Source organism: Arachis ipaensis, chromosome B06, assembly GCF_000816755.2.
Source record: "Arachis ipaensis cultivar K30076 chromosome B06, Araip1.1, whole genome shotgun sequence".
Lineage (NCBI taxonomy): Eukaryota > Viridiplantae > Streptophyta > Magnoliopsida > Fabales > Fabaceae > Arachis > Arachis ipaensis.
The window spans coordinates 125082414-125093270 of record NC_029790.2 but is presented as its reverse complement, the minus strand read 5'-3'; the positions used below and the strand labels follow the sequence as shown (position 1 = coordinate 125093270).

General features: G+C 31.2%; 2 protein-coding genes across 3 annotated transcripts; one reads left to right on the top strand and one right to left on the bottom strand.

The window, feature by feature from the left end:
* LOC107647600 lies at nucleotides 5791-6804 on the top strand. The gene is made up of 2 exons (XM_016351667.2): nucleotides 5791-6090; nucleotides 6351-6804. Exons 1-2 carry the CDS (start codon nucleotides 6013-6015, stop codon nucleotides 6723-6725), a joined length of 453 nt encoding a protein of 150 aa, XP_016207153.1. The 5' UTR covers nucleotides 5791-6012; the 3' UTR covers nucleotides 6726-6804.
* Nucleotides 7076-10857, bottom strand: LOC107605302 (probable serine/threonine-protein kinase PBL19). Of its 2 annotated transcripts, XM_021105010.1 has the most exons (6): nucleotides 10522-10736; nucleotides 10474-10490; nucleotides 9916-10335; nucleotides 8663-8923; nucleotides 8394-8516; nucleotides 7076-7982 (listed from the first exon to the last, which is right to left on the bottom strand). In XM_021105010.1, the coding sequence occupies exons 3-6, from the start codon at nucleotides 10264-10266 to the stop codon at nucleotides 7434-7436; spliced, it is 1284 nt and encodes a 427-aa protein (XP_020960669.1). In that variant the 5' UTR covers nucleotides 10267-10335; nucleotides 10474-10490; nucleotides 10522-10736; the 3' UTR covers nucleotides 7076-7433. The 2 variants fall into 2 exon arrangements, with proteins under 2 accessions (XP_020960669.1, XP_016162627.1); XM_016307141.2 differs by lacking the exons at nucleotides 10474-10490; nucleotides 10522-10736 and adding an exon at nucleotides 10749-10857.

The following is a 10857-nucleotide window of genomic DNA, read 5'->3' as shown; positions in this document are numbered from 1 at the left end:
TTTCTTTGGAGAGGGGAGGTTGGCCATCTTTAGTTCGTGGGTACGCCTGCCATATTTTTTAGTTATTGTTTATTATTTCAGATGATGAATAGATATATCCAAAATTATTTTAAACAAATGCATTAAGGTAAAATATAAGGTACAAATCAAAATTTAAAGATATGCTACGTGACAAAATATAAACCATACATTCTAAAGCCATACTTTTTACTTAAAACCGTAACTCTTTACAAAGAAAAGCGTCACCTAATGGAAAAAAGTAAATTAGAAGATTTAAGAGAAGAAATAATTAAATTATCAAAATTAATAGATCAAAAATTAATGATTTTAACCAATGTTAATTGTAATGACACCGAATTCTTAAAATCAATACAAAACGATTTTTCTCTAAATCTTTATTTTACTATAAGTTTTATTGAAGGACTTCAAAAACCTGAAAAAACTTATTTTTCACACGGAACTTCTAAAAAATGCTACCATGGAAATAATTCCCCACATCTTTATCATACTTTTAACCCACAATTAAATTCTATAGTAGATATGCTTGAAGAAATATTAATATCCATAAAATTTCAAAGAAATAAGAAAAAAGAGAATCCCAAAGAAGAAAAATTCCAAAATATAATCAACATAACAGACTTAAAAGTAAAACCACCATTGAAATTATGAATATTGAAGAAAAATTAGAAGAAGTTACAATGCTTTTTAAACAATTAAAAATGGCTCAAGAAAATAATATTATGGAACATGGTTTTCAAATAGAAGAATTAGTAAATTCTGAAAATATAGAAAATGAAGAACACATTCTAGATTATTCAAGTGACGAAGAACCAGCAATTCCAATACAAGTAAAAAATGAAGCTGGAACATCTAAGGATAATCAATTTCAATTTAAATGGAAACAGGTTTTGATAATTATGCTTTTAAAAAAGGGTTTACAAATAAAGATTCAAAATATACAAAAATACCATCAAAATATGTTCCTAAAATCCAGAAAATGGAAGGAGAAAGAATGCTCGATTAGACTGTAAAAAGAACGAAAAAGAAATTTTCGAAAACTGGTTGAATTCGATTAAAAGGGGAAAACGAAGAATGGTTATTAACTATAAGAAGATGAATGAAGCAACTATTGGTGATGCTCATAAACTTCCAAGAAAAGATTCTATTTTAGAAAAAATCAAAGGAGCAACTTGGTTTTCATTTCTTGATGCAAAATCAGGATATTGGCAACTTCGTTTAGACGAAGAAACAAAGAAATTAACTGCTTTTACTTGCCCAACAAAAGAATCATCAAGTGTGTTGCTCTATGAATGGAATGTATTACCATTCGGATTAAAACAAGCCCCAGGTATTTATCAAAGATTTATGGAAGAAAATCTAAAATAGTTAAATGAATTTGTTTTAGTGTACATTGATGATATACTAATTTTTACAAAACAGGATAGAGAAGATCATCTTCAAAAATTATTAATAGTTTTAGAAAGATGTAAAGAAAAAGGATTAGTTCTTAGCAAAAAGAAAGCAAGAATAGCAAAACAAGAAATAGAGTTTCTTGGATTAATTCTATCCACTCAAGGAAAGCTAAAACTTCAGCCAAATATCCTAGAAAAGGTAAATTTATTTCCTAATAAAATAGAAGATAGAAAACAATTACAAAGATTTTTAGGGTGTATAAATTATATTTCTGATCAAGGATTTTTAAAGAATATAACAGAATACACTAAAAGCTTATTTCCAAAAATAAGTACTAAAAAAGAATGGAAATGGGATGAAAAAGATAGTATGCAAATTCAAAGGATTAAAGAATTATGTGAAAAACTTTCAGAACTTTATATTCCAGAAGAAAATGACTACTTAATAGTAGAAACAGATGCTTCAGACATAACCTGGTCAGGATGTCTAAAAGCTAAGAAAGCTATAAAAAGTTTGGAACAAGAAAAAGAATCACTAGATTCTAAAGATTTCCCAAAGGAATTATTTTGCAGGTATATTTCAGGGACTTTTACTCCAATAGAACAGAGATATACCACTCATGAAAAGGAAACTCTAGCAACAATTAAATCTCTTAAGAAATGAAAAAATGATTTACTACCCAGAGAATTTACATTAAGTACAGATTCAAGTTACCTAACAGGTTTCATACGATATAATTTAAAAGTTGATTATAATCATGGACGATTGGTAAGATGACAATTATTTTTGTTACAATATCCAATAAAAATTGAATATATTAAGGGTAACAAAAATGTTATTGCAGATACATTAACAAGAGAATGGAGTTTGTCTACAACGCATTAGATCAAGAAATTCAAAAATATGAGCAAGAACTCGAAAAATGCAAGCATTGTCAACAAATAAGGACACAAATCCAATCTCTCAAGAAGGCCATCGAAGCAATGAAATCAACACAACAAGCAAAATCATCAGAGTTCAGCTAGCTAAGCGTGGTGGACAAATCAGGTGAAGAAAAAATTTCAGAAAATAAAACAATTGCTGAAATCATTAAAAAATCCACCCAAGATAAAAAAATATTATGTAATTTATAATGGTCCCATGAAAGGAGTATATGATGCTTGGGAAAAAGCAGCACCATTCACACATCAATCAAGGATAATTCATAAAGGAGGGTTTCTAACACTGGAAGAGGCAAAGGAATCCTTCAGGGAATATGAAGCTCTCCATCCAGAGCAAACCTTAAAAAGAGCAGATAAAGCTCCAATTCAAACCCAGAGAACAGGGATAATAAGAAATATTCCTACAAGGGCTGAAATCAAGGAAAAGAAAAGGGTCTGTAGATCAAATCTCAGAGAAACCCTTAACATAGTCCTGAATTGGACTGAAGAAAAAAGGGCAATTTTGGGATATTATCCTATTGCCAAAAAACAGCTAACAAAGCTGGTTATATTCCCAGATGCTTCCCCATCTGACACCTATCAGTTTTTCCAATATGGATTAATTGATACAATTTTAATATTTAATGATCTAAAAATTATTAGTGAGTTTCCTGCAGGATTCGTTGATGCAGTAAAGAGATTTAAAAATATGATTGACAATGTAAATCCAAGGGAAAAAATAATTCTAAACTCCCCTCTGGAGTTAGCATCTACAATCTCCCCTCTGGAGATAAAAACACCTTATGTAAAATATACTAAATAAAGGAAGTTTTTCTCCAAAAAGGTACATCTTCATCTTAGTCTTTAAATTATGAATTATTTAGAAAGTTTAGAATTAACAGAAGAATCTGATTATTATAGATTAACTGCTTTATTAGATAATGAAAAACAGGCTGTTCTAAAAATAGAATTAAATCTCAAATCAAATGAAAACTTTAATAAACAAAAAATCTCTTAAAAGAAGTTTTTAATAGAAAAAATATAATATACTATGGAAAAATTCAACTAGAAGCCCCTATAAAGATAAAATCCGCCAATGGAGAACTTGAAATAGCTTTGATAAATGATGAAGAATTGAGTAAACAGATTGAGAAAATTAAGGATCAACAAAAAAGATCTAAAATTGGATGGATTCATATTAGTATTATACAAGTCTTAATCAAATCTACATATATGAAAGGAATTAATTCACCAATAAGCTTAGCAATTTGTGACAAAAGAATTACTGATGACCCAATAGATCAAATAATTGGAATTGTTCATGGAAACTTGGCAAACGTAAATGTTAAATTTAATGCCCATCTTGGATATGCTATACCTTTATCAACTGAAAATCTTGGAAGATCTATAAGTTTGGCTTATAAATTTCACAGAAAGAATCTAATGGAACAAGATGATGAACCATTTTCAATTACATATGCTATAAATTATGCTTTAACAAATAGTCATCATAGTATAATATTTAAAAACAGAGAAAGAATTTATGTCGATGAATTATTTCAGAAAATTGTAAAAACAGAAATACTAAAATATAAGGCTATTGAAAACCCAGTTCTATTATTAAAAGAACCATCAGGAAAATTAATTTCATCGAATTTTCAAATAAGAGAATCTAAAATTAATAGCCCTTTAAGTTTATTTAAGTTAAAAATTAAAGAAGAAAATTCTGAAATAAAATAATTAACAAAAAAGGCCGAAAAGTTAAATGAAACCCTAAACACTAAATTATGACAATAAATAAAGAAGAAATATATGTAACTTATCAAGACAAGAAACAAGAGCTCTTTGAAAGAGAAAATCGTTTAAATTATTTACAGTTTTCTGGAATAAATCAAAGGGCATTTGAAGCTCTAAAAATAATTTATGACAAGTTGAAAAGAGAAGTTGAAGAGCTAGAAAAATTAATAGAATCTCTGGAAAATAGTGATGAATCGATGATAGAGTTTGCAGAAATTTTAAAATAAATAATGAAACATAAAAAGATTGAAAAACCAGAAAATAAAATAAAAAGAAAAAGGGCGGAAAAATTAAAAAGTAAAATAAAGGAATATAAAAGGGAATTAAATAATCTTCAGATCGAAATTGATGACCTTATAATAAAAAGGATAGAAATAAGAATAAATATAAACAAATTGGAATTAAACTTAAAAAATTTATAAATGCCTGGAAAACCATATTATGACTTAAAAGAATTAAGACTGTTGAAAGAAAAAATGGAGAATGAAGTTGAAAAATTAAGAAAATATTTAGAAACAACAGAAAGTGTAGAAATAAAAGAAGTTTTTGAGGATTTGAGAAATTATATTAAAGAAAAAGATAAACAGATAAAAGATTTTATATACAATAATCGATGCAAAAAAGAATATTATAAACTAAAACAAGATTGAAAAACTATAAAAATCAGAATTATAAATCAAGGACTAATAATAAATAATCATACAAGAAAAATAGTAGAAATGGTCAATACTTTAGATTATAAATTTGCAAATTATTTAAATAAAGCACCACCAATTGAATCTATACAAATTATAAACTTATTTGAAGTAAAATATGAAGAATTAATTTCGAAAAAGAAATTAAAAGAAAAGTCGAATGTAAAAAATTGGTATGAGAGCCAAGTTAACGATTAAGGGTAATACTTTCTCTTTAAATAACACTTTTAGTGACACGCTTTTCAACCACAAAAGACAAAAATCTGTATATGCCCATCTGTACACTAGATGGACCATGCATCAAATATACTTTTTTTTTTTTTGATAGAGACCATTTTAAAACTTTTTACAAAGGATAGGACACAAATAGAATACATCCAAAATTATTTATAACTGCAAATTATTACTTAATCCATAATATATAGTGCCTTTATCTTTAATCGAATTTTATCTGTGTTTCTTTTCAATAAATACGTGTCTTTAGACTTACTTATGAATACAGATTTTTTTTTACTTGTCAAAAATAAAAATATGCACTTAGAAGTTAGAATAGATATATTTATTAATAGAACTTTTTTAAAATGTATTCTTATATTCTATCATTGCGTTGCTATAAATATATATAAAAATGGTTAAAATAATCTTTCTTTATCATATAAAAATAATAGTTAAGATATGGGCATATAATATATGTCAAATAATTTAATTAAATATGTTAAATTATCTAACGATATTTAAATATCATCTCTAAATAAAAATTACTCTAACCATCTTAATTTTCATGTAAATAATTCGCATAATAGATATAATATAGTAAGTGTCGGGTAAACTACCGATATCAAAGGATTTGAAACATTTTCTCTAAATATGAACATTGAGTTGAAGTTCGTTTACTATATTATTCACAAGGTGGTGTGATCCACCAAAATAGCTCTAATTTCAATTCGGTATTATCCACAAAATAGTCCTAACGTGTTTATAGGCGATACTTGCTTTGGAAAGGAGCCACAACAATGAGAAAGAAATGGAAGAAATCAGAACCTTTAATAATATAGCTAGTATTATTTCTCTCTGTGTATATATATATATATATACCTCACATACAGAGAGCATAAAAACTAGTTTCTGTTACGCTTTTACTGTGAAATAGAAAAGTAAGATTGTAAAACAAAAAACAATTGGCAAAAATGCAGGCTATAAAGGAAAAGATTCAAGATATAAAAGAATCGCGCAAGGCCAAGGCCGAACTAAAGGCTGAAGAAAAGGTACATGTTTTAATTACGTAATTTATAATCATTCTTTAACTGCATCATTATCATAAATTACAAAACAAATTTTGTTCTAAAAGCAAGGTGTTCACTGAATGAAACTAAACTATATTTATATGCTTTAGACTCTTTTTCTTCAAAGGCTTTCCCCCTCTATTGTTAAACATATATTTTTAGTGTAAAGATAGGATGGTTATTCTACTTTTGATTTATAAGGATTGGAAACATTGAATATGTACTAAATTGTTGTGATGCAGGCAGAGAAAGAACTTGCAAAAGCCAGAATGGATATAGCTCACGAGGCGAGGCTTGCGAAAGAAGCCGAAGCAGAAATGGACAGGCATGTGGCGAAGGCAAGCGAGATAGCAGAGAAAGAAATATCAAAGCACCAAGCTAACAAGTCCAATCCCATGGACATGAGTGGTATGGACGATGGTGCTCCACCAGCATTTGATGGAGGAATCAGCAACCGCTCTAATGCTGGCACATTGGGATCACCAGAAATCAGCGACCCTTGCCCGGCTCCTCCTGCTCTTGCTGAAACAAAAAGTGACCGCTACTTTACAGCTGCAGAAACTGCACCCTCTGCTGCTGCAATGGAAGGACGAAGTGCAAGTGATCGCCATCTATGATCACACAACTCTGCAAGGACTTCCCCTTATTAGTTCCAAGCTTTTGCATCTCAAATAAACTTTCTTGCTTTCTTTTTGTTCTTTTAAATGCTTAAAGTGTTTATGTATGTAACAGTCTATTGTTTGCTTCTAGTTATTTATTTCTCCTGAAATTCTTGTTGGGAATTCTGTTCTTACTGCTATAAAAGTATTGAACTATTGGTTGTTGTTGTTGTGAAATGATAAACTCATCTTTCCTCGTGTCAACAATAATAGATTTATGTAGGTTCATACATTTAGAACAAGGATCGAGATGGAACTAGATACTAACGCGTTGAGTACTTTAGTGTGTAATAAACTCCACTTTTTGAGTTCCTTTTTTCAAAGTCCAATGAAAATAGATAAGATGAAGATACAGGTTAATAGAATACAATTGCAATTGGAGGAGAAAGGATTCTCAATGCAAATAATTGAAGCAATCCACTCAAAATTTTCTCGATTAGATATTATTTTTCAAAAGATATGAAATTACATAACCTGATGTGTGAATTACTTCTCTGTTTGTGCCTTCCATGCATGGATTGAAAATAAGTGCTCATCAATGACAATAAGCTTGTTTACATTGTATTTCTGCTTACAATTCTATGTATGAGATATTCAATTACCATGCTCTTGTCTCCAATTTCGTGGACCATTTTACCCTGAATGGATTTGAGAGAGTGAAGCTATTTAAGGAACTTTTCCTCTCTGTAGGATCATAAATCTTCTTCTACTAGCACTCTCCACATGCTCACCAAGTTTTGCAAGATGGTCCATCCTCTTTCTCCATAATTCCGAGGGAGCCGATTGTGTCGACTTCTCTTCAGTCTTGGTTAGATCATCATCTGATATTACAGTACCCTCCTCTGCAGATTTTTCATCATCAGAAGTTTGGATTATCTGCTTCAGTATCCCTACCACTTGACTCATCAACGGTCGTTCTTTTGCGCTTCTACTCAGACAATGATCTGCAAGCTTTGCAAGCTTTCGCGCTCCGTGAATTGAATACTGGCCTTCAAGTCTTGGATCCATTATTAGGACAAACCTTTTGGTCTCGGCAGGGTATTGTTTCACCCATTCCAAAAGTTTCTGCTCAGTTTTGGGCCGGCTTCGCTCCAATGAACGCCTTCCTGTAAGTAACTCGTAAAGCACCACGCCGAAACTCCACACGTCGCTCTTGGTAGTGAGATGGCCTGTCTGAATATAATCTGGAGCAGCATAACCATTTGTTCCCATCACCTGACATAGAATATTCTACATGAGGACTGCATAATCTTTATCATCATTCAAATACTCCTTGTATTTGCAAAGATATATGTTTCAGAATGCATCATTTTCCAGGTATTTAATAGCTTACAATCAAGAAAAAGTTAAGAAAATATGTATGCACTGTGCATTAGAAGCTATAACACCAACACTAATGTAAACATTCTAAACTAACTAGTTAGGATACTTATAATGAAAAACCTTATCCAGCCATGTTATTTAATGGATCAAATTAACCAAACAATTTTTTGAAACTTTCACCTTTCTAATTTCACTATCTTTCTATTAGATTCATTAATAGTAGTAGTCACGCTAAGAGATTCCCTACTAAAAACAACAATTCGATACTTGGAATAATCGAGCATGAAAGTCTTCATCACTTACAGCAGTTGAAACATGAGTATGTCCAGCTTCCGGTCCCTCCCTAGCGAGTCCAAAATCTGAAAGTTTTGGCCTAAAATTTTCATCCAGTAGTATATTTGAGCATTTAAAATCCCGATATATCACCTTCGGTCAAAAACATTTTAAAAGAAAAAGATTAGTTTGTTGGGAAAATTGGATGCGAAATGTGTCTAAACAAAAATATAGATATCATTAGAAGTTCATGTATGTTAAAAACTACTAATATAAGATGGTAATGCTTTAACTAAAACCTGAATTTCTGATTCTTCATGCAGATATGCTAACCCTTGAGCTGCTCCAAGTGCTATCTCAAGTCTTGTTTTCCAAGGAAGAGGATCATACGCTTTATTGAAAAGATGAGATTCTAAGCTTTTATTCGACATATATTCGTATACAAGCAGTCTTTGAATTCCTCTTTCTCCATCCACAGAACAATACCCTATTAGTTTGACAAGATTTTGGTGCTCCACAACGCCAAGAAACTGCACTTCAGCTAACCATTGCTTATGGCCCTACATGAAGGAAGCAAAAATTCAAACTTGCTTAATAAACAGAGATGTATCCTAACAAGGCCAAGTTGAATTCTCAGAAGAATAACAACAAAGCACAAGGGTAAAAGAAAAAATCACATAATCAAATAATGTAAACCATAACACATATCTTATCCTATGAACAAAAAATAGTAAGTGTCAATTTATGTATCAAAAAATTCTAGGTCAGGTTGGGTAGATTAGTGGGGAGGAAAACAAAAGTAATAGTAAGTGAAATATCTGTATCAAGAAACCCATTAAGATCTAGGTCACAATCCCTTCACAGTTTTAAGTAATAGTAAGTGAAATATCTGTATCAAGAAACCCATTAAGATGGGGTCAGATGAAAATGTTCTAGATGTTTCTGACTTTGTAAGAACACAACTTTACATATGAGACACTCAATTCAACCTATAATAAATTTTCGAAGAAAATAGACTACAAATATATCAGCAAAATATCTTTTAACAATTGTTTTTCTCTGAACCTGCGTCCCAAAGTAAAAGAACACAAACAAAGGAAAGTCAACCCATCTCAACTATAGACCTAACTCTAAATTCTAACGTAACAAGGAATTTTATGTAAATGATTGGCAGTGAAGAACAGAGTTGCAAGTCCATTGAGGAGCAAGAATATCGATTCAAATATAAAATATAGGACATGGAAGAAAATTTGCGTCCCTTCTTATTATCCTTGGGCCGCACCAAAAGAGTGTAATATATGCAGTCTAATCTAATAATCACATTAGTGGCTATTTCCATGGCTTGAACCCGTGACCTCAAGATCAGATGAAGACAACTCAACTGTTGCTCCAAAACTCCGCTTTGAAATCACAAACAAAATAGGCCCTAAATTTCCTTAACCTAGGCTAGCAAACACAATAGCCAGAAAATAAATGACATAACAACAAATATTTTCCAGTGCAATTTACTCAAATTACATGACAATAAGCCGGAACATGTTGAATGTGTTACCTGCAAACCATTCTGGTTAAGCCTTTTGATGGCAACTGAAACAGGATCAGCATTTGCAATGACAGGTTTGATTGAACCTTTATATACACTCCCAAATCCACCTTCTCCTATCTTAAAAACACTACTGAAATCATTGGTGGCGTGCCGGAGCTCGTCGTAGGAGAAAACCCTCAAATTATGAGCTTTCTCCTCATACAATTCCGGTATACCACGAGGTGAGGACGAAGATCCTGAAGACTTTGTGACTCTTTCAAAAGCATTGAGCTTGGATTTCTCTTGTTTTTTCAATTCAGGTGCTGATCTACGCTTCCATTTCCTAGATTTGTCTTTGAAGTAGAGAAAGCAACTCATAGCATATATAGATATGATTCAATATCAACAAAGTCTTTCAGAACATGAAGAGATTACCAATATCACCACCTAAGCAAACAGAAAGGGAAAATAAAATAAAAAATGCAATCCATCAATGTCAAGATTCAACACTCCAGAATAAATTACTCACAACATTTGATGAGAAAGCAACTAACTAACCATGCAATACAATGGAACAAAACAAACCTTTGCAAATAAGAAGAATTTGCTGAGGGCTGAGGCAAAGATATAAGAGCGAAAAAGTGTCGTTCCAGCAGAAGAGAAATATGAAATATGAATTTAAAAGAAAGAAAAGAAAAGTAAATGCATAGCAACATAATATAGAAGGAGGAGTTGGTGAATAGAAGAAGAAGGTGGACGCGTATTTGGCAGAGGCGTTGAAGTTTATGAGTGTCACGAGAAGCAGAAGAGAAAAGAGGAGGTTATTTAATTGATGTTTGATTGGTGTAGTTGACCGTCACCTAAGAAAGGTGAGAGATGGCTGCCCCGGTTACGTCTTGCTTTCAACGAAACATGAAGCGTCTCTTTCTCAGTGTTGAAATGAATCCAATTCAACTGACAAGTAAATTC

Bases quoted from the DNA above. Each gene is read 5' to 3' on its own strand.
- LOC107647600 (XM_016351667.2), top strand. From the start codon at position 6,013: ATGCAGGCTATAAAGGAAAAGATTCAAGATATAAAAGAATCGCGCAAG. The intron at 6,091-6,350 runs GTACATGTTTTA...GTTGTGATGCAG, and splicing joins AACTAAAGGCTGAAGAAAAG to GCAGAGAAAGAACTTGCAAA.
- LOC107605302 (XM_016307141.2), bottom strand. From the start codon at position 10,266: ATGAGTTGCTTTCTCTACTTCAAAGACAAATCTAGGAAATGGAAGCGT. The intron at 8,924-9,915 runs GTAACACATTCA...TCCTTCATGTAG, and splicing joins TTAACCAGAATGGTTTGCAG to GGCCATAAGCAATGGTTAGC. The intron at 8,517-8,662 runs GTTTTAGTTAAA...TTTTGACCGAAG, and splicing joins ATGAAGAATCAGAAATTCAG to GTGATATATCGGGATTTTAA.